Here is a 24,258-nt window from a genome sequence, read left to right on the forward strand (position 1 = left end):
TGTCTGAACAAGAGAAAATATCTTACTTTTGGTAGAGTGAAGTAGTCCAACACTGAGATCTCTTGGTACTGCACCGGTAGATAAGTTTTATTTGGGTTAGTTTGGACTTGATTTAAAGGGGTATGCCACTATTTTGGGGCTTAATACAGTTAAAATCGTTGGCCAGGGTTTATAAAGGTGGTAAAGTGTCTTATTTTTCATGTAAGCCGTTGTCTTGGTTTAAGACAAGTTAAAAGAGGGAGCATGTCGCTAAGCTAGTGAAAGTCAATGCATCCGTGTAGCATGCTACATGCTACAGTGATCCATTGACTTTCACTAGCTTAGCTACATACTCCCTCTTTTAACTTGTCTTAAAGCAAGACAACACTTAACATGAAAAATAAGACACTTTACCACCTTTATAACCCCCAGCCAACGATTTTAACTGTATTAAGCCCCAAAATAGTGGCATACCCCTTTAAGAGAACAAGACTACAGATGAACAAGATCAGGACTGAGAAACAACTTAAAATCATCAGCAAAATGACGTGCTCGTGCAGTAAGTTAATTTTAGACAACTCTTGTGGACCAATTCTACCAAAAAGATGATTTCACTTGTAACATTTTTGGTAACGCTTAACTTGACGCCGGTGTCATATGCATGTCATTACAGTGTCATATCAGTGTCATGTCACAGTTATGCATGTGTCATAAACATTTTATGACTGTTGGCCTTAAGTGACATTCGGTTATGGCAAAGACAACCCGAATGTCACTTAAGGCCAACAGTCATAAAATGTTTAAGACATGGACATAACGTTTATGACTTATCTACGACTGTGTCATGACACTATTATGACATGCATATGACACCAGCATCAAGTAAAGTGATACCAAATGTTGCCAAAATGTTAGCAGTGTAATATTGTAAACCCAGCTCACCGTAGGGTAGAGTCGTGTAATATCAGTGTAAACCCAGCTCACCGTAGGGTAGAGTCGTGTAATATCAGTGTAAACCCAGCTCACCGTAGGGTAGAGTCGTGTAATATCAGTGTAAACCCAGCTCACCGTAGGGTAGAGTCGTGTAATATCAGTGTAAACCCAGCTCACCGTAGGGTAGAGTCGTGTAATATCAGTGTAAACCCAGCTCACCGTAGGGTAGAGTCGTGTAATATCAGTGTAAACTCAGCTCACCGTAGGGTAGAGTCGTGTAATATCGTAAACCCAGCTCACCGTAGGGTAGAGTAGTCAGCATGTTAGCAGTGTAATATTGTAAACCCAGCTCACCGTAGGGTAGAGTCGTGTAATATCAGTGTAAACCCAGCTCACCGTAGGGTAGAGTCGTGTAATATCAGTGTAAACCCAGCTCACCGTAGGGTAGAGTCGTGTAATATCAGTGTAAACCCAGCTCACCGTAGGGTAGAGTCGTGTAATATCAGTGTAAACCCAGCTCACCGTAGGGTAGAGTAGTCAGCATGTTAGCAGTGTAATATTGTAAACCCAGCTCACCGTAGGGTAGAGTCGTGTAATATCAGTGTAAACCCAGCTCACCGTAGGGTAGAGTAGTCAGCATGTTAGCAGTGTAATATCGTAAACTCAGCTCACCGTAGGGTAGAGTCGTGTAATATCAGTGTAAACCCAGCTCACCGTAGGGTAGAGTAGTCAGCATGTTAGCAGTGTAATATCGTAAACTCAGCTCACCGTAGGGTAGAGTCGTCAGCATGTTAGCAGTGTACTATCGTAAACTCAGCTCACCGTAGGGTAGAGTCGTCAGCATGTTAGCAGTGTAATATCGTAAACTCAGCTCACCGTAGGGTAGAGTCGTCAGCATGTTAGCAGTGTAATATCGTATAATAACTCAGCTCACCGTAGGGTAGAGTCGTCAGCATGTTAGCAGTGTAATATCGTATAATAACTCAGCTCACCGTAGGGTAGAGTCGTCAGCATGTTAGCAGTGTAATATCGTATAATAACTCAGCTCACCGTAGGGTAGAGTCATCAGCATGTTAGCAGTGTAATATCGTAAACTCAGCTCACCGTAGGGTAGAGTCATCAGCATGTTAGCAGTGTAATATCGTAAACTCAGCTCACCGTAGGGTAGAGTCATCAGCATGTTAGCAGTGTAATATCGTAAACTCAGCTCACCGTAGGGTAGCGTCGTCAGCGCGTCTCCATTAGTGTAGGGACTAACCATCTTCTTATTGGTCATCACTCTGGCCGTGGCGTTGTTGACCTGAAGAAGACGGACAGGGTTAAGATATGCCACACAAACACACACACACACACACACACCCAGCCAGCACACACACACACACACACACACACATGCGCATATTCTAGATAAGAAGAAGGCACACCATGCTTTGATGAATTACAACATGACATTGTGAATGGTAAAGTGTGGCGATGGCCGTACTGCCATAGCAGGGTCTAGCAAAATGAATTTCAGTGAAAACTGACAATAAAGTATATCGTATCGTATCGTATCGTATCGTATATTAGAGGTGTCAAAGTCATTTCAGTTCATAAGGCCAAGGACCAGTAACAATAATTGCGAAATCTTGCAAGTTTCTGCTTCGTATTGGATTTGCATTGCTGCTTGTCAATCAGCTTGAGGTGGATGACAGCGGGTGCACCAGGAGAACCTGAACTCTCAGACACCTGCAGCTAGGGCTGCACAATTAATCGAAAATAATCGAAAATCGTGATATAATCGTGATATCGAAATCGTGATTTCAATCGGGATTTAATCGTGGCAATAGTGACCTGCCTTCGAGAGCAGGAACATACTGACAGACTGGTGTTTCCAGATCATACTGACAGAACATACTGACTGGTGTTTGGGTCCAGAAATCTGTCCACATAAGTTTTATGCTATTGTCTTTTACATAATTATTACAATTAATTTCATTTTGCTCATCCCGTATATAATTCATTATTCAATTTGTAACAAATTCAGCTAAAAAAAAACAAAAATCGTGATAACGATTTTGACCCAAATAATCGTGATTATCATTTTTTCCATAATCGTGCAGCCCTACCTGCAGCACATATTATACTGAGCTAGAGATGAACTTGTTTTTTTTGACATTCTTAGTATTTTTTTCTTTACAAGTCTACAAGTACAATTGCTGTAAGGAGAATGAGACTTGCAGGACACTGCCAAAGGCACCAAGAACTGCCAGCCAGCAAACTGGTGCTGTGGGAACCGTCACATGGGTGCCGGACAAGAGGACGCCACACACTAACTTATGTGGACTTACTCAAGAAGGACACAGGAACCCAGAGACTTATTTTGACATTCTTATTTTTTTTTTTTTACAAGTCTGGGGCCAGATATAACCTTCTGGCGGGCCGCGTCCGTCTTATGTCCGAGCCTTATGTTTGACACTCCTGGTCTAGATTCCGTTACTGTTTTATATCTGAAAAGGCTTTTTAAAATGATAGTATGCTGCAAGAAAGAAACTACAGTAGATATCATCTTCATATTCATAAAAGGTTCAGCAGAGCTTTCATCCTGAGCTACTCAAACAAAACTATGAGTGCGTTCCAATATGTGACCTTGCATCCTCCACTTGTGCTTGTGGCCTCGCCCTGCCTCCTGGACCCTCCTCCATGGAGAAAACAATAAAGTTTCCCAGCTGTCAGCCAAGCCACAACAACTTTTGGGGAACTTTCATTCACCATCCAGTTTGGAAATGAGAAAAGGACTTTACAATTGAGCTTTAGCAAGATATTGAAATACAATGCTGTTATCAGTGATGTCATCACGACCTGGTTCGAGGCCACAAGCACAAGTGGAGGACGCAAGATCGCATATTGGAATGCACCCTTTGTCACCGTCACACGCAACCAATTTAACGAAACATCACATGATCAAAAGTGAGAGGGGGAGAGAGAGAGAGAGAGGAAATGACAACACATGAACCAATCAGCAAGCACTAGATGCATTTTGGACCAATCAACAATCAACAGCCCTCCCCAATGAGAAAAACACAGTTTTAGAAAAACAAGTCATCCAAGAAGGGTTGGGAGGAGGCAGAATGAAGAGATGCAAGAGGGTGCAGTCAGGAGACAGACGGATAGATAGATAGATAGATAGATAGATAGATAGATAGATAGATAGATAGATAGATAGATAGATAGATGGATAGATGGATAGATGGATAGATAGAGGCAGGTTGGGGGAGAGGGAGAGAGAGAACATGTCAGTTCATAGCAGATGAAAAGTGGCTGTGAACAGAACAGAGGTGGGCGATATCACACACAAGAGAGAATAGAGTGAAGAAGGTTTCATCCCCAGAAGCAAACACCAGGCAACGGCACTATCTGCTGAGGGTCATGTACAAAGCAATCGAACCATGACACACGGAGGAAGAGGAAGAGGAAGGTGAAGAGGAAGAGGAAGAGGAAGAGAACCATGACAAACAGAGGAAGAGGAAGAGGAAGAGAAGAGAACCATGACACACGGTGGAAGAGGAAGAGGAAGAGGAAGAGGAAGGGCGGGAAATAACCAGCGAGTTTAGAGAGAGGGGGCGAGAAACATAGAAGAAGAGAAGAGCAGAAGAATGAGAACAAGAGAAGAGAAGAGAAGAGAAGAGAAGAGAAGAGAAGAGAAGAGAAGAGAAGAGAAGAGAAGAGAAGAGAAGAGAAAAGAAAGAGAAAGAGAAAGAGATCAAGGGGATTTAAGATTTTTGTGAAAACTGTGAAGGGAAGGGGGGAGGGGCTATGTGTCACACCTCAACATAGATCAAAAGTCAAGGACAAACAAACACACACACAGCCAGCCAGGCCATTCCAGTGCAAACCACACGCAAGCACACACACACACACACGCACGCACCAGTGTGTACACAGCAACAACCCTGTACTGTATATGCAACACGACATACATACACACATCCAAAAAGTGACACAACAGCCATCATCATCATACAAATAAAAGTAATTAGCCAACCCACTCCTAAAACATTAAGAGCAGTCGCACATTTTGAGGGGATGAGGGTTCGGGAGGATAATAGAGAAAAGAGGGGAGGCTTTTAGAAGCCACGTTGACACATCACCATCATCATCACCATCATCATCACTTGACGAGCGAGCGACACTCATCAGTTTGCATTGACAAGCAGCAAAGGGGGTTTGGGGGCGTTGGGGGGGCTGGGCCTGCTTATCATGGGGGGGCGGGGGGCACGTGCAAGACAGACAGACACAGAACAGGGGGGCGGGGGTGGTTGGGTTGCAAAACAGACAGACACACAGAGAACGAATGGCAGGGGGGGGGGGGGGGGGGAGGGGGGAGGTGCAAGACAGACAGACAGACGGACAAGAGAACAAATGGGCAGAAGAGAGATGCTCCTCCTCGACAACGGCAAGGCCAAGGCGACGGTGGCAGCAATGAGCGTAATGATGGGTTACAGTCATTACAGACGACGGGATTGATGGCAGGCACAGAAAAAGAAACGCTACGGTGGAGGAGGAGGGAGGAGCGGTGGCGGTGGCTGGGGGGGTGAATGGGAGGAGTGAGAGGAGGGGTGGTGATGGTTGGTGTGGATATTCATTGGAGGGGTGGCGGGCGAGAGGGGGGGGGTGATGGTGTGGAGATTCATTGGAGGAACCTCATCAGTTATTGAGGAGGGGTGGCGGGCAGTAGGGTGAATGGCGGTGAGGTGGGGGTGATGGTTGGTGTGGAGATTCATAGGAGGGGTGGCGGTGGGGGTGAATGACGGGTGAGGGGGGGGGGGGGGTGATGGTTGGGGAGAGTCATTGGAGGAACCTCGTCAGCCATGAGATGATTACATGCTAATGATAGTGAGAGGGGAGAGAGAGGGGGGGGGGCACAGGGGTGGAGGAGGGTGATATAGTGTGGCCGTGTGTGTGTGTGTGTGTGTGTGTGTGTGTGTGTGTGTGTGTGTGTGTGTGTGTGTGTGTGTGTGTGTGTGTGTGTGTGTGTGTGTGTGTGTGTGTGTGTGTGTGAGAGAGAGAGAGAGAATGTGTGTGGGTGTGTGTTTGTGTGTGTATGTGTGTGTGTGAGAGAGAGAGAAAGAGAGAGAGAAAGAGAGGAAGAGAGAGAGAAAGCGAGAGAGAGAGAGAGGAAGAGAGAGGAAGAGAGAGAGAAAGCGAGAGAGAGAGAGGAAGAGAGAGAGAAAGCGAGAGAGAGAGAGAGAGAGAGAGAGAGAGAGAGAAAGAAAGAGAGAGGAAGAGAGAGAGGAGAGAGAGAGAGAGAGAGAGAGAGAGAGAGAGAGAGAGAGAGAGAGAGAGAGAGAGAGAGAGAGAGAGATAGAGAGAGAGAGGGAATGTGCGTCATGCCTTTTGTGTCAATGGCCTATGGTCTCTGGCTGGTGTGCTGCTAACAAAGGCGTGTGGTAATTCAATAAAGATCATTTCTTTCCCCCCCACTTCCACAACCCCACCCCACCCTCGTGAAATATGTGTCGGTGGGGTATCTGAATGCAGAGAGAGAGAGAGCTGGTTTGCACTTAACACATCACACGTACGTACAGTGTACACACTATTGCCGACATGCTGAGTGTGAGATGATTGGAAGACCCGAATAAGGGCTTGGCTCCCCCCCTCCTGCAGGAGACCTATTAGGCTCCATTACAGACACCGTTTGAAGGAGAGGATTGTGATGCACATCCCAGGGAACGGTGCAGGCCGAATTCGGCCAACTGCAGTTTTCAAAGTGAGAAGTCCGCACACTTGAAATCCTTTTTTGTTGTCTGTTATTATTTATTATAAATAATAATAAATTATTTACTTATTATAGCCCAGATTTGGGCTTGCATGCCCATGGGGACCCCGGTTCGAGTCCGGCTGGGGTCATCTCCCAATCCTCCCCCTTCTCTCTCTCCCACTCACTTCCTGTCAGCATCTCATACTGTCCTGTCAATAAAGGCACAAAAAGCCACTAATAAATATATTTAAAAAAAAGAAATAATTAAAGACAACAAAAAAGGATTTTAAGTGTGCAGACTTCTCACTTTGAAAACTCAATTTCAGACACAGCCACGAGACCACCATGCAGTCAGGTCAGTGATATACATTTGAGCAGCTGCAGCCCAGTTGAACTGTGTGTACGAAAGTAAGCATTATTGCGCCCTAGGGCTGGGTTCAAGTGGCCGGGCGGGGAAAACGGAAAACATGGCAACGGCACTAAAGACACAGCCTGCAATTCCCATTCCACTTCAAGACACGGAGGATTAGTAGGCTACTGATGAATTAGTCACAATCGCACAAACCCACACCCACACCCACACCCACACACAAGCACACACACACGAGCATTCTGTGCTTGGCTATGGCAACGTCAGAAAGCTGATGAAACATGCAAAACCATGTACGGCCATGGGAGGCCACACACACACACACACACACAAACACACACACACACACACACACACACACACACACACACACACACACACACACACACACACACACACACACACACACACACACACACACAATCCCACCGAGCATCACAAGAGAGAATAGGGGAACTCGAACGCTAGTTCACCTAAACACACATCCATGCTAACTCCTGACTCAGAGGAGCATTAGCGGTAGCCATGCTAATATCTATGGACGTACTTAACAACCTGAAGTAGGTCAAGGCTGGGAAATGAAGGAGAGTTGGGTGTGGTGGTGGGAAACTTTACGTTTACTGTGATGTTATTAAAAGATTTGGGTGATTGAGGGGGGTCTGGGAGAGGTCATTCAGAGGTTACGACCGTACATACACAACTTACCATCGCCCCCGGGACACGGCGTGAAGACACGCAGGCGGTAGTCGCGGAGACTGACAACAACAACACACAAATTTCATCAGGGAAAAAACAGGAAAAAATATTACCATGTATAAAAAATAAATAAAACAAACAAGACAGAACTAAATGAGAAAATTAAAAACACACACACACACACACACATCAAATAATGGCAAATAAACACCCATGAAGCTCAACAGAAGTTATGGGAAAGAGGAGGAATGGGAGGAAGCGTAGAGTCGCGAAGCACAAGCAAAGACAGTGTGCCAAGCTCGCTCATGTCTTAAAAACATCACAAACACAAATGAGATTTTGTAGTAAGTGTGGCATGAGAGACGCGGTCAAGAAGTGACAGCCCACCACAGCAAGTGGTTTAGGTACCATGATACCACTTTTTTGAAAACCCAGTACATGCATTTCAGTACTTTCCGATACCGACTACTAGGGATGTTAACCGGTAGCCGTTTAACCGGTAGTCGACCGGATCAATGTTAACCGGTTTAAATGTTCTGCCACCGGTTACCACCAGAAATGTTGTGTTGTTGCGTATCTGCAAGTGTTTGACGAGTAGGCCTACAAGTATGAGCATGAGTAAAATGAGCCAGTATCAGGACTGATCCAGGGGTGCATTTCTCGAAACCATAGTTGCTAACTACATTAGCTACTTTGTTGTTAGCAATGCAATTTCCCATTGCCAACTACCAAAGTTGCTAACTGGCTAACAACTAGGCTTTCGAGAAATGCAGCCCTGTATTGGTATCGGTGCATCCCTAGCGAGGTAGTGAAATGGTAAAAGGAGGCATAGGGGTATGTGATGCATTCAGATACACTCCAGTTAAATGTATGAGTATGACATTTTTAGTGGTTTTTAAGAAGTTTGTTCCCTGAATTAATTCAGCCCATTATGTTTTTCATGAATATTTACCACAACTAACAATCAAGCATTCATTATGCTTTAGAAATTTACAATTTTCATTGGGCCTACATTAATTTTTGCATCTTGGCTGCAAAACGTACTGAGGTACTGAGGTCAGATTAGTAAATAATAGCTTATTGCTCAATAAATATTCATGAAAAGATCACATTTGTGAACGGGCAGTCAGCATACATTTTGAAAATGACTTAAATGACATACTCTACATTTAAAGAGCATCTCTTTAGCAGGTCAAGCAGCTCACCTGTACTAAACATTGCACTGTAGACTGCCAAGATGTATTAGAGACCAGAAAATAAGCAGGCGATTAAGGTGTACTCTGCTGCAGGCGGCATTTTAGCCAGCTTTAATGTTTGGTTTAGAACATTATTCAGAAGGTTAAAAATAACGGGTAATGGATGGAATGCTACGGTGATCGTTAACAATGTTATAGCGGCCAAACTAGAAATGGCAGCCACGATGACACAGGGCATACCTCACTCCTATTTAATCACTGATCTGTCTTGCTCGGTTCAAGAACCTTTGATTGGTACTGTCGGTAACAACTTATATCAAGGGATGCATAAAAGCATTATAAAGACTTGGTAAATAATTACCCAATGATGAACAAAAATTTAACAATTGTTTTTATTATCATTTTTTAAAGTTTTATTAATGCTTTGTAAAATATCTACTCCTAAAATGTTCAAGATTTTAACCTTTTATTGATTTACTGTCTTTTATGGAATCTTTGATTGTACTGTCTGTTCTAGAATCTTGGATTTGTACTGTCTGTTCTAGAATCTTGGATTTGTACTGTCTGTTCTAGAATCTTTGATTTGTACTGTCTGTTCCCGAGCAACCCTAATGAAGGGGCAGTCACGTGGACAGGCAGAATGGGAAGCCCAAAGGCCATCAAATATTTAGCTGTAGAAAATATCCACTGCACTTCCCATAAGCTTGCTAAATGATGAGCAGGGAGAGGGGGAGGGAGAGGGCTGAGAGAAAAGGCGGAGGAGGGAGAAAATGGGGTGATCGCATAAATTGGACACAGATATTTCATACTGGAAAAGAAATGAAGTGATGAAGTGGTGATGTAGAACAGAAGAGCTGGAGAGAAGAAGTGGCAGGCGGAAGTAAGAAAGAGAGAAAGAGAGAGAGAGGCGGGAGTGGAGTCCTGGTCTCCTTTTTTTCTTTTCCCTCTCCTTCTCCATCAATATACTACCAATTTTGCTTTGCCCAAAAGAAAAAGGTAATTAAGTTCACCACTCAAGGTTTATTATCAAAACAACATCTATGATCTGAGTTAGGGGTTGAACAAGGAAAGTCAATAACATTTTGAATGCCATGGCTAATTACTTTTACATGTTCTAAAAAAACCTTGTCACTATGGGAACCAACCAAGGTGACAATATGTTCACACAGACACAGACACAGACACAGCCACAGCCACAGACACACACAAAGTGTAAAACAAAGGGAGGTGTCAAGTAAGAAGGACACAAGCCATGCACTACACGCAGAAACAGTTACAATTGTCTTCAAAAGGGACAATCTAGTTAGCGAAATTCAAATGCAAGTTATATTAGGGATTCTGATTTGAAATGGGGACTAGTCTACATAAAGTGACTGGCGTCCATGCTGCCGCATCAACAACTGCATTAGAGACAGAGGGTGCGTGTCAATATGCTACCTTGCGTCCGCCACTTGTGCTTGTGGCCTCGCCCCGCCTTCTGGCCCCTTCTCCGTGGAGAAAATGATAAAGTTTCCCCACTGTCAGCCTAGCCACAACAATTTTTAGGGGACTATTCTTCATTCACCGTCCAATTTGTAAGTGAGAAAATGACTTTACAATTGAGCTTTCGCGAGATTTTGAAATATAATGCTGTTGTCAGTGATGTCATCATGACATATTGCTTCCTGGTACTAGGCCACAAGCACAAATGGAGGACGCAAGGTCACATATTGGAACGCACCAGGTTAAGTTAAGAGGTAAATCACCTAATAGAAGAGCCTGGAGTCCTCATTAATGGCTTTCAGGTCGACCAGAACGGAGCTGAACGGACCAGTAACGTTCGGCACTTAAGTGCTTATCTGCGAACCGCCCATGTTCATACCGGGCTCTGAACTTTTTCCGCACGTGACTGTGTTACCCGGATGAACCTGCTGACGGCCACGCTGTCGTCACGGTTCGCGGAGAAAAACCTAGTATTTTGCGGTTCGCATTGCGAACCATCTTTCCGGTTCGCGAACGCTACAATCTGTGGCATGAACACGACAGCTGGTTCGCGTTTAGGTGCGGGAACGGGCACCGGCACGGTTCTCAGCCGGCCTGAATGCGCTAATTGAGATTAGATGGTTTACTCTAATAGAAGAGTAGAGCCTGAAGATCTCAATGAGGACTCCAGGCTCTTCTATTAGATGATTTACCTCTTAACGTAACCCGGTTTACTCCTGAACCACCTTCTTGGGAAAGGCTCAAGAAGTTTTGCTGGGTGCTGCTCATGCAGTCTGTGGGAGGACGGCGCTCACTGTGATATGAACCAAACCAATCCAACTGCAAGCACATCAGACGGCATATGTCCCATCCATCGACAAAACATGGCATGACATCATCCGACACGCACTCCACTCTACTATGATCCACACACAATCACCAGCTACTATTCTTCATGCACATTCATAATTAACTACTACCCTCCAACCCCTCGCCAACCCCACCCCTTCACACACACACATTCTAAGACAGAACAGTATTCAATCTGTAAATACTTGAATTCAATCTGCTGCACATGGTACATACTGAATATGATGTAGATGTATTTCTGTCATTAACACTTGACATGCTAGATCAGGGGTGGGTAACTTGTATCATTCGAGGGAGGGGCCTCTTCAAATGTTATGAAGTCCTCCAAGGGCCATGCTATGAAGTCCTCCAAGGGCCATGTTATGAGCACAAACGATGATTTCTCCCCGCACTTTAGGCCTATATTGAAGGCAGCCACCTTTATTACAACAGATCCCACCTTCTCTAGGTCCCCTGAAAATGTAACTGAATTGTATTGTAAAAGTATTTTCTAAGATTTCTTTACAAAACACATTTCACCGGAAAACTGCATAGCATTAAACCTATGTCCGGGGCCGGATAAGATGGCCTCAAGGGCCGTAAATGGCCCTCGAGACGCACTGTAGGTTCCCCACCCTTGTGCTAGTTACTAAACTGCGTATTCCAGGGGTATTCAATTAAGTGTCAACGAGGGCCAGTTTTTCAAATAAAGGGGCCGAAATTTACGTTTGTATTATGGCTGCCGACTGTCAATGACAGAAATACGGGACACTTCATTGAGGTGGGGGTCCGGGGGTCCCCCCCAGAAAGTTTTGCATTTCTTAGACGTAATTTCCTGCATTCTAACCTCCCGTGTCCCGTTTCAGATACGGAACCCGTACATTTATCTCTAAATTCCGAAAAACAATTCTGTTTCAAGGGGCTTGTGGGGGGCCAGAACCTTGCTGTCCAAGGGCCACATCTGGCCCCAGGGCCTCCATTTGAATAGCCCTGGCATATTCCATGTGTTTGACTATGTGGGTTTACTCTTTTGTGGGTTGCAGTTCAATTTTATAGCCTCCGTTAAGTCAAGTCAGTGCAGTTTTTTAAAGATCTATGTTTGTTCAATTGATTTATCTATTCCTATCAATACCTCAAACACCAGGCCAGGATCAATATCATCAATACTGCCACTCCAAGGGACACATTCTCTAGCAAGACGGAATTAAGTAGTACACTTCCTTTGGGTACTATTGACATGCTGACAGCTTGGGCACTGCAGTTTAAACAAATCCTTACTGTGGCCCTGCACACAACACACACGCACATGCATGCACACACGCACACACACACACACACACACACACACACACACACACACACACACACGCACGCACACACACAGACACGCACACACGCAGATGCACACACACACGCGCGCGCACGCACGCACGCACACACGCACGCACACACACAGACACGCACACACACACGCGCGCACGCAGGCACGCAGACACGCACGAGCACGCACGCACACACACATGCACACACACATGCACACACACAGGCTTTTAAACACAATTCACCTTTGCATCACTACTATCATTGATTTCAAAGTAAAAGTCACAATCATTTTGAAGCTCGAGTGAGTAGTGTGATGTTTCCAGCTAACAAGGGTGATTGAAAAAAAAACAAAAAACAAAAAAAACAAGGGCGATTGGTGCAATTTGACAAAAAAAAATGATAATAAATGATATAAGAATGGCAGAGGGAACAGGAAAGGTAGTCTTCTGTTGCTCGATGGGACAACTTGGCGTGGGGCGAAGAATTCTGCAAAACCCCCCCTCCCTCTCCTCTCAACCACCACCTTTGCACACAGTAGGGGTGTAAACAAAATTGAAATGTATCAATGTATCGGAAGTATCGGCCGATTTAATCGAATCGCATCGTATCGTGGGGCATTCTTTAGAATCGAAAAGAAACGAATCGCTGGCCCCTGTGCAATGCCCTAGCTCCATAACACAATAGTGGTGGAAAAGTAATTGGAAAAAATCGAATTGAACCGAATCGAATCGCATCGTATCGTGGGGAATTCTTAAGTATCGAAAAAAAAATCGAATCCCTGATTTAAGAAATCGATACCGTATCGTATCGTCATGAAGGCTGTGATTTACACCCCTACTCTCAACCAGCACCTTCACACACAGTAGCCAAGCAAATCAGAGGCATTCAGTACAGTGTTGCAAAGACCAGAAACTGTGAAGAGACAAGCAAGAAGGAAAAGGCATTCCAACCAGCATGCCTGGACGGGGACGTGGAGTTTGAAGGAAACAAACAGCCACACTGTTACACACAAACGGAAGCACAAATCATCATCATCTGCCAGCAGGCCAACCAAGCCGCCAAATAAACAAACAAATATGAAATATAAACAAGCTTCAGCAGCCAACACCAACCTCTGAAAGAGAACAAAACAAAAAACACATTCTCAGGGCGGAGAAAGGGAAGTTGAATCTAGAGAGAAGTCCTTAGAAGTCCTTGACACGAGAGGGGGGTATGCAACATGCATTTGGATCGGAGATGCAGCAGAGCACAGCACAGCACAGGAGGTTTCCTGTGATTCATAATTTCAGTACAAGGACGAGTCAAATGACCGCACAAAGTCAGTCAAAGACAAAACGAGATAAAAACAACACACACACACGCACATACACAAACCAACTGAGTCACCCCACACACCAATCCCCACACGCAGGCTGTCACACGCTCAAGCAGCTTTGCCGTGGTGTGTTATGGTGCTACTGGGGATGTAGGGGTGGTGGGGGGGGTCAGGCTAACCAAGAAGGTGGAAGAGAAGGCTTTTTTGGTTGGAGGGGGGGGGGGGGGGGGGGTGTAGTGGCTAGATGGTGTTGAAGTGGTGTTTGTTACCTCAATCTTGCGGCCCTCCACGATGGTCCCGTGTAACTTCTCCCGCGCTCTCTCTGCATCAACACTCGTCTCGAACGTCACGAACCCGAAGCCCTGGGGAAGACAAGAGGGAGAGACGCCATGGAAAATGAGGAGAGGAGAGAATTGAAGAGAGGAGAGAGAGAATTGAAGAGGAGAGGTAAAGACAAGGACAAAGACTAAAGCTAAGACCTACACCAGCATCATGTACAGTAAGCCAGGTAAAACAAAGTAAGCAAGCAAATAGATGTGATGTGCAACAGCACACACAATACAATCCATTGACCTTTCAAGTGGGTATTCACAGTAGGGATATGGTGAGTAAATGAATACAATAAGACTATAATGTGGCACAAAGTCCAGTCCAGAGGCATATAATTGCACAGCCCAGAATGCAACCTGAACCTGAGGGATTTTTTTTTTAAATGTGACAAAATTTTGCCAATAGGCCTACACCTAAAGCAGTGCTTGTGACCACCAGTGGTTCGCCTTTTTCCTCAATGATGTCAAATCCATTCCGTCTTGTAGCGAAGCAGTTATAAAATGACTTCCAGTTTGAGATGGCAAACCCATAGAAATCAGTGACGTCACGTGTATGCTTATGTCCACCGAACGCGGCTTACAACGGCCTGAAATGCCTTGACGACGCCTGACGTCACGAGAAAAAGAAGAGGTGTTATTGTTGTTATGCAGCGGTGGTGGTGCAGACAAGAGAAGGCACGCGAGCTGGTGTGGGGAGAGGGGGAGGGGCACGGGGAGCTGAAGCAGATCTAGCTGTGACAGCACCTCTGAGAGAGAGAGAGAGAGAGAGAGAGAGAGAGAGAGAGAGAGAGAGAGAGCTGCAGGCCTCAGCCCTCCATCAGAGGGGGAGGCACTAAGCAGCTGGACCATAGCTCAGCTCTGCAGCATCGATTCACTCTCAGCCTCCAGGAGAGAGAAAGACAAATAGAGATAGAGGGAGAGAGGGAGAGAATGATAAACAGAAAGAGAGAAGTGAGGGAGGAAGGAAAATGTGTAGAGGCACAAAGCGTGCATGAGAGAGAGAGAGAGAGAGAGAGAGAGAGAGAGAGAGAGCGAGCGAGAGAGAGCGCTGGTCTCGGCCCCCAGCACCTCTGAGAGAGAGAGAGAGAGAGAGAGAGAGAGAGAGAGAGAGAGAGAGAGAGAGAGAGAGAGAGAGAGAGAGAGAGAGAGAGAGAGAGAGAGAGAGAGAGAGAGAGAGAGAGCACTTCAGCTCTTGAAACTGCAGCACAAAACAGTCTATCTTTGTGTTGTGCTGCAGTGGACCTGCCTGCCTCAGAGTATTTGTGCTTCATTGAGTGTGTGTGCAGTGTGAGTGCAGTCTGTGTGTGTGTGTGTGTGTGTGTGTGTGTGTGTGTGTGTGTGTGTGTGTGTGTGTGTGTGTGTGTGTGTGTGTGTGTGTGTGTGTGTGTGTGTGTGTGTGTGTGTGTGTGTGTTTTTTTTTTTTTGGGGGGGGGGGGGTTACGAATTAATTAAGGATTTAATGAATAATTTTGAGAGACTGTTCGTGGTGTATTTACTTACACGTGAATGTATACTCCAAACCAGGCTGAATGCTGAGGGGTTTGAAATGAGGTGTTTGTCCTAACATGCGCAGTTGGCCAAGTACAGGGAGTGGAGTATCTGTTATTTCATGTGTGCCTATCTGGGTGCACAGGTTTGAGTGTGTGCCCGTGCGTGCATACAAGTGTGTGAAAGAAATTGTCTATGGAGGCGTGAGAGGGTCAGCTCTCTTTGCAAATGCACAGTTACTCTCCATTTCAATATTTTTTCCTGCTGCGTGGGATGATCTTAACCGGTCTCTGACGAAGAATAAAAAAACTACTCATATCAGTACTACCCATTTACAGTAGACGTTAGGGCTGCACGATAATGGAAAAAAACTTACTCACGATTTTTTTGATCAAAATCTTAATTAATTATTAATCACGATTATTGATTTTTTTTGAAAATTATAACAAGAGGAAATATAACCAAGAATTAATTATATACGGAATGAGCAAAATAAAATAAATTGTAATAATTATGTAAAGGCAATAGCATGAAACCTAGATGGACAGATTTCGGGCCAGAAACACCAGCCTGTCAGTATGTTCTGGCTTCAAGGACGCTCTCAAAGGTAGGTCACTGTTGCCACGATTAAATCACGATTGAAATCATGACTTTGAATTCATGTATTTATCACGATTTTCGATTATTTTCGATTCATTGTGCAGCCCTAGTAGACGTAAATTGTGGTTAGTATTTACTGCGTGGAGGAGCAGAAGGACACCTACCTTTGAGCCTCTCTCGTTGAATATGATCTCTACGTCGAGGATTTTCCCAAATTGCTGAAAAAGAGAACAAATAGGACAACCTCAATCGTGTGGGCATATTCTTAATATACAGTCTTAATATTATAGTCTTAATATAAGACTATAATACTATATACACACAGCATGTAAACAGGTACTATAGAAACACACAGTGGTGTAGTCTACGTAGAACGCAGGTATACGCAGTATACCCACCTGAAAATGTCAGGGATTTCAGTAGACCCACCTAAAATGGATTGATTCAGTATTTAGAATAGCACAGTATAGCCACCCCAAAAAATGATCAAATATACAGTATACCCACCTCAAAAAGTAGACTACACCACTGGAAACGCACTGTGCTTCACCTTAGTATTGCAGCCAGTATATTATGTGGATTATGTAATCATTTTCAAGAGGACAGCCTGCAGCGTGCGTGCCATTAACAAAATACACTTCTGGCCACAAGGGGGCACCACACGCAAACTGCACACTCACTCACATGAAGGCTTCACCTAGATTAGCTGCAATATTTTTAGCCTCCTCACCATCTCAATGTCTTCCTTAACTTGAATCCCCTCTTTCTTTTCTTTTCTTAATTAAAAGAGTGTAATCCAGTGCTTCTGGTGACTGGGGGGAAATCCAGGGTAGTCTATTTCCTAGGACAGGGGTTCCCAAACTCCCAAACAGGCCCCCTATACCAGTAGATCTCAGCAGACACCCCCCCCCCCCCCCCCAATAGGCTACTTTTTCTACACACCCCTTACAATCTCAGTGTTGGTACGTTCCCAAATGTATCCAAGTAGAACAGGCAACATAAGCATAGCAGTGATTCAGTGATTGTGGAAAGCTAAGCAAGAGTTGACGAATGTATGGCATTTCAAAGCACCTTGAAGTAAACAAGCATATTTGTAGTTTACGTCTGTCAGTTTTAGTCATTTAATCATTTAGTTTGTTTACTTCTGATGAGCTTTTTTTCTATTTTCTATTTTATTTGAGTATTTTCTGAGTTACAGCTCTAGGTCAGAGTACCATATCTGTGCAATATCTAGGTTTGTACTATTTCTATGGATGACTCAGGGTCAAAAACTGGAACAATGGTTGTCTGTTACCCTGTTTATATGTTTGTTTGTTTCTTTGTGGTCCTTAAGGCTGTCTGCTGTGGTGATCTGATGTTAACTGTGAATCACACTTTCTCAAGTCCATTCTGAATTTCTCTCCCGAAGAGACAATAAAGGGTAATCTAATCTATTCTAATCACTACCTTTCAGCCCCCCAGGGGTCCCCGCCCCCCCACTGTGAAAACCGCTGTTCTTCTAGGACACATACCCCAAACATCTGCCTCAGGTCCGGATCCCGGAAGCGGAAGGGGATGTTGGAGACGTGGAGCCGCTTTGGGGTCACCTTGGAATCGGAGTGGTCCTCGATGACCGCGACGACCCCCGACCCCGACACTGAGCCACAGTGGCCGTCCACCTGAGAGGAGCCGTCCGACTGCTGAGGGAGACACAGAATGAAACTAAAATGAATAGTCTACAAAAAGAAGGATACACATAGCCACAATTTTCTTTCAGTCATTAAAAATGCTCTAACCCGGGGGTGCTGCGGTAGGGGTGGGCGATATGACGATATTATATCGTGAATCGCGATATTGAGTAAAATATTGTCTCGAATCTGCCAAAGTGGAGAAATCGTATAGATCGTCTTGCAGTGAGGATGTTTATTATCAGTATCAGAGTGACGTTTTCTCACTTGTGTTGTTGTCTTAACTTTATTCTTTACATTATTGTATTCCAATTGTACACTTTATGAGAGTATCATCAGTGTGTTAACATTTTATTGACTGCAAATTACAAATTGCAAGTATATGAAAGTTGCTTTTTGTTGTTTTTATTTTTTGGATGGAAGATCGTGATAAAAAATCGAAATCGTGATTTCATGTTAAAAAATCGTGATACAACATTTTTGCCATATCGCCCACCCCTATGCTGCGGCGCAGCGCGTTAACCCATCGCACCATATGCGGGTGACCCGGGTTTGAGTCCTGCCTGGGTTGTTTCCCGACCCTACCCCGTCTCTCTCTCTCCCACTAACTTCCTGTCATCTCTTCAACTGTCCTATCTAAATAAAGGCTAAAACGCCCCAAAAACATAAAACTTCTTTTTTTTTTTTTAAATGGTCTAATCCAAAGGTCTAAACCGCATTATTTCCTTTCCTTTCTCCAAATTGTCCAGAGCAGGGACAATAAGATATCAAAGTGTTGTAAATTCACCTTGCCGTCAGCAGTTGAAAATGAGAAATTTGGTATTGTGTTATGTCCCTTATTAGGTTAACTAACTCAAGATGGCAGGTGGACGTGGAGCAGTACTCCTTTTCCTGTACATTTACATGTGAAATTTTGATGTAAAATAAGACTGACTGTTCAGTGAAATTGGGGGTTGAGGAAAAATAGTAAGAGAAAGATTAAGCCCGTTAAAACACAGCGTTCTAAATTTGTTGTTACCAGAATGGCAATAACAGAGTCATAGTGCATTACTAAAGGCCCTGTTTTATGTCATAGTAAAGCACTACGGTAATTAACCTTTCAATGACTATTACAGCGTGCCTCAGATGGTACGCCGTGCATTGAGGGGCTACAGTACAAAAAGCAGAAGAGCCAGAGTCCAGATAGTAATATTGTGATAGTACGTAGTTCAGAGTCTTGTGTCATCTGAGGAGAGGTGAAAGATAGTTGCTCCATCGAGAATGCAAGACCAAAAAATAAAGGTCAACAGCCCAGATAGGGCACTTTCTTTCTTTTTTATTTTTATTTTTTGGTATTTTTCGACTTCATTTTGACAGGACAGTGTGAGAGGTGGACAGGAGGCGAATGGGGAGAGGTCGGCACAGGACCCAGGCCGGGAATCGAACCCCCGGTCAGCCGCATGGTAGACGAGTTCCCTACCGGTCGGCCACGGCAGGGCCCATACAGGGCACTTTCACACGTCCTGCTCACTCCCACACGACATGACAATAAAGGCAACTGACTGATCCCAAATGTGCACAATGTCCTCCTAATAACAACATGACTACCATAGCACTAATATAAGTGAAAGTGAAAGCCCATTGGGAAACTCCAACTCCCATTGTCATTGTGACACAGCACTCCACAGCACACAAGTGAACACTGCACACAACGAAATTGCATTTATGCCTCACCTGTGCAAGGGGGCAGCCCTCAGTGGCGCCCCATGGGGAGCAGTGCGGTGGGACGGTACCATGCTCAGGGTACCTCAGTCATGGAGGAGGATGGGGGAGAGCACTGGTTGATTACTCCCCCCACCAACCTGGCGGGTCGGGAGTCGAACCGGCAACCTCTGGGATGCAAGTCTGACGCCCTAACCGCTCACCCATGACTGCCCGGAGTGCAGGGAGTGACCATCTGTATCCAGACACTACGTAGACTGGATACCATGCAAAGCCATGATTTGGTTTTGGCCATTCACAAAATCAGAAAGTATGCCTAATACGATCGTTTATCATACTCACAGGTACAATCAGGTAACAGGGAACATGTGATTACAGTATCTCAACTAATGGATAATCTTAATAAGCTTTAAACACAAATACACAGCATTACACTACACTTAGCTGACGCTTCTGATCCATTTATCGTCTATGTGTCCAGTATGGAATGCTTGTATATTACGTGTCATTATTTGTGTGTGTGTCAGGGTTGGACATAAGCACCCGTCCACCCGCCAAGGACGGGTAAATTGCAGGGCTGACTGGTACATTTTTGTAACCCACCAGTCACTTTGACTGATAAAAATAGCTAGTGACTGGTAGATTTTAAAATCTACCTGCCACAGTGACTGGTGGGTAGGAAAATCTTAAGTTCCACCCCTGGTGTGTGTTTAAAGGGACACTGTGTGAGATTTTTAGTTATTTATTTCCAGAATTCATGCTGCCCATTCACTAATGTTGCCTTTTTCATGAATACTTACCACCATCATCAAATTCTAAGTATTCATTATGACTGGAAAAATTGCACTTTTAATACATGAAAAGGGGGATCTTCTCCATGGTCCGCCATTTTGAATTTCCAAAAATAGCCATTTTTAGCTGCAAAAATGACTGTACTTGGACCATACTAGAAAATATTTGTTTAATACTTAGTAAGCATTTATGTAAAGATCAAATTTGTCAGTAGGCAGCCCAGTTTCAATGAGCAGCATAGTTGCAGTACCTTTTTTGACCATTACCTGCACAGTGTCCCTTTAAGATGTTTTGTATGAGTGGAGTTCACTTGACTACAAATCAAACCTTCCTTCGGGTTCAACTAAAAGCTATCTTCTAATCTAGTCTGCTTCTCTCACCTGGGTGCTGAGGCTGTTGGAGGAGGCGGCCGGGTTGCTGATGCCCGGCGTGGCGTCCACGGGGCCCTGGCCCGCGGCCGTCTGGTAGAGTCCGCCCGTGAAGTCCAGCGGCAGGCCGTTCTGGGGCGGAGGAGGCGGGGGAGGAGGGAAGGTGGAGAAGGGGGGCGGCACCAGCCCCTCCTGAGTGGCCATGGAGTCCTGAGAGCCCTGCAGCAAGGCATCATGGGATAGAGAGAGAGGAAGAGAGAGAGTGAGTGAGGAGGAGAGAGAGAGAATGGGCGCGTCACTTCCATGGGAGTAGTGTAGAGTAGAGTAGAGTAGAGCAAAGCAGAGTAGAGTAGAGTAGAGTAGAGTAGAGTAGAGTAGAGTAGAGTAGAGTAGAGTAGAGTAGAGTAGAGTAGAGTAGAGTAGAGTAGAGTAGAGCAGAGTAGAGCAGAGTAGAGCAGAGTAGAGTAGAGTAGAGTAGAGTAGAGTAGAGTAGAGTAGAGTGGAGTAGAGTAGAGTAGAGTAGAGTAGAGTAGAGTAGAGTAGAGTAGAGTAGAGCAGAGTAGAGCAGAGCAGAGCAGAGTAGAGTAGAGTAGAGTAGAGTAGAGTACTTTTATTAATCCAGAGGGAAATTAAGGTGTCTGACAGCTTACATATACAAAACATAGACAAAGACCTAAAACACATTATCGCACATTGCCTCATGGGGGAGAAATGAAGAAAGAGAGTGAGGGGGAGAGAACGAGAGAATGGGTGCGTCACTTTCTGGTGGTCACATTCGTGTTGTGAGGAGGGGCAAGATGCTACAGTAAGTAGCCAACCATGTGAGAAAGAAAGCATTACCAACTAAGCAGGGTTAATGCGTTTAAAAAAAGTCTTTGTTTTGTTTGTTTGTGCAACCGAGCAAATAAAGAAAGAGAAGGAGATGAGGGGATAGTCAGAGACAGGGGGAGCGCTACTTCCTGGCTCAACTACTCTTTTGTGTAGGGGGCTGAAAAAAATTATAAAGACCAGGTAAATGACAAGAAAATGGAAGCACTGGTGGAGATTGTTTTGTAAAGCGTATTAGCATCAGCTAACTAATAATCAATTTAGAATAACACGATTGGCCAAAAAGACCACGCGTTCAAGATTCAAGATTCAAGATTCAAGCTCATACTTATTCATTACTTAACTGGATTTTTTTTTTTTTTTTACAGTATGGCACTTTTCCAACTTAGTGGTTATTATATTCCACATGTTGGGTTGTGTAGTGTACCTCTTTCCAACTTAGTGGTTATTATATTATATTCCACATGTTGGGTTGTGTAGTGTACCTCTTTCTGCCTTTAGTGTGGTACTGCGACTAGCATCACACTGGCCTTGGCCTTGGCCATTTTAACATAAAAAAGGGCCGTCTTCTTCAAACAGTAGGAGCCTAAACACTTTTTCGACCCCTTTTGATTATGGACGGGGACTGACCTGAGCTTGCCTGGTTAACACCAGACCTAATCACAAGTGAGATTAGGTCTGGGGAGTTGCCTATGTAAATTCCGTATGGGACCGGAATACTTGGCTATTATGACACACTGCCCTGCTCTCTGATTGGGCAGAGAAACTGTTAAGGTCGGAATGCTTGGCCATTATGACACAGATCCCATGATCTTGTACGTTATGTATGGAATAGCGGCCGACGAGGTGTCCCGATATCAAGGGAAATAATGGACGAGGCGGAGCGTTCTAAACAGCCCGACGGCTTCGCCAAGTCCATTTTCCCTTGATATCGGGACACCTCGAAGGCCGCTATTCCGCTTATCACCCGGTTACCAGCATTTAAGTATTAATTTATTAATAAGTTGATCTAAGGCTTTGTGAGAAAGTAGATTCACCACTGCGCTTTGTACGTTGCTATGGGCACCACTTCCTAATCTAGTGAGACGCGCCTCCATCGGTGGCATAGTCTAAGGACGCGCACAGAATGTTGGGGTTACTTGACAACCAAATGCGATAGAATTGACGACTGGATTTTTGACTTGACAACGAGATGCAATAGAATTAGTAACGGGGTCTTGACTAGACAACCAGATGCGATAGAACTAACGACGCGGTCTTGACTAGACAACCAGATGCGATAGAACTAGCAACGGCACTTCGCCAGAAAGTTAGAAAAGAAGCAACTTGGACGCCCGCACGCCCGCATGACATCATAGGTGTCCTGCTACCGGGGAATAAAGGACACCTGCTCAGCCAATCAGAAGACGTTCCGTTTGCTCCCTGGGTGATAAGAGTCAAAACGATTGTGTAGAACTAAAGGCAGTATGGGAGTTCCCAGGCTAGACCTGAGCTGGGGTAGAGCAACATTTCTGGGCCATGCCATGTCACCTTGAAAGACAAATCTAACACTATCTACCGAAATAATAAGAAAAAAATCACAACAAAAATGCATCCTATTCATTCTCAAAACCTGCGTTTCTTTTGCCCTGAGTGTACTTTATGATAAAGCTCGGCTGTAGGGGGACAGGAAAGCACACGTTCTGGGGATGTGACAAGGTTACAGTGTCATGGACTAATGTGTGTAAAGTTATGAGTAAGATACTCTGATTTGCAACTAGATTCATGTTTATGCTTGTTAAATGATGACACATAATTTTCCCATCCCGGGAGCCCAACATTCATCTTTCATCGACTTATTACTGGGGTCCTCCTGTAATATCGACCGCATCCTGACATGTCACTTGTACGGACGCACTCACTCACAAGTCATGATCCCACATCTGACACCATTTTGCAAGCGACGACGGAGAGGAGAGTTGTTGCCCTGTCTGGTGGTTTTGAATCTGGGTCCCCATGGGTGCCAGAAGAATGCTCTCTGACTGCTATACACCAAAAAACGTGACTGTTGATGTGACAGCCAGAGCAGGCCCCCATAACCCCTTGTAGCAGTCAAGACATCACTAAATATGAACCAGACACAAAAAAATGTAAAACCGTATAGTACAGGAGAGAAGAGCTCATCTGCATTATATGTCATTTTTAATGATGCCATGCGAGAGAGGAAGTCAAGAAGGAGGAGAGAGGAGAGCAGAGGAATAGAGAGAGAGAGAGAGAGAGAGAGAGGAATAGAGAGAGAGAGAGAGAGAGAGAGAGAGAGAGAGAGAGAGAGAATGAGAGAGAGAGAGAGAGAATGAGAGTGTGAGAGAGAGCAGAGGAATAGAGAGAGAGAGAGAGAGAGAGAGAGAGAGAGATAGATAGAGAGATAGAGAGAGAGAGAGAGAGAGAGAGAGAGAGAGAGAGAGAGAGAGAGAGAGAGAGAAGCAGGGGGGTGCTAAATGAATATTGCTGAGAATTGCTCGGAGAATGCAGTAGCTCTCCAAGGAAGCCACTAAAAGGCAAGAAGATTAAATTTCACCAACCGCCCCGCCCCCCACCACCACCACCAACCAACCCCTCCTCCTCCCTCTCTCTTTCTCTTCCA

At 44.8% G+C, this 24,258-nt stretch overlaps 1 protein-coding gene across 3 annotated transcripts in view; it reads right to left on the reverse strand.

The window, feature by feature from the left end:
- The window catches only part of rbfox2 (RNA binding fox-1 homolog 2), an 85,069-nt gene that overhangs the window by 16,053 nt on the left and 44,758 nt on the right, over positions 1-24,258 (reverse strand). For all 3 annotated transcript variants that reach the window (XM_063196054.1, XM_063196068.1, XM_063196060.1), the window contains 5 exons: positions 20,820-21,026; positions 17,791-17,958; positions 16,444-16,497; positions 14,132-14,224; positions 2,125-2,212 (listed from right to left, as the gene is read on the reverse strand). In XM_063196054.1, coding sequence (XP_063052124.1) covers positions 2,125-2,212; positions 14,132-14,224; positions 16,444-16,497; positions 17,791-17,958; positions 20,820-21,026 — 610 coding nt within the window. The remainder of the gene's footprint in view (positions 1-2,124; positions 2,213-14,131; positions 14,225-16,443; positions 16,498-17,790; positions 17,959-20,819; positions 21,027-24,258) is intronic.

The sequence above is a fragment of the Engraulis encrasicolus genome, chromosome 1 (genome assembly GCF_034702125.1).
Source record: "Engraulis encrasicolus isolate BLACKSEA-1 chromosome 1, IST_EnEncr_1.0, whole genome shotgun sequence".
NCBI classification, from domain to species: domain Eukaryota; kingdom Metazoa; phylum Chordata; class Actinopteri; order Clupeiformes; family Engraulidae; genus Engraulis; species Engraulis encrasicolus.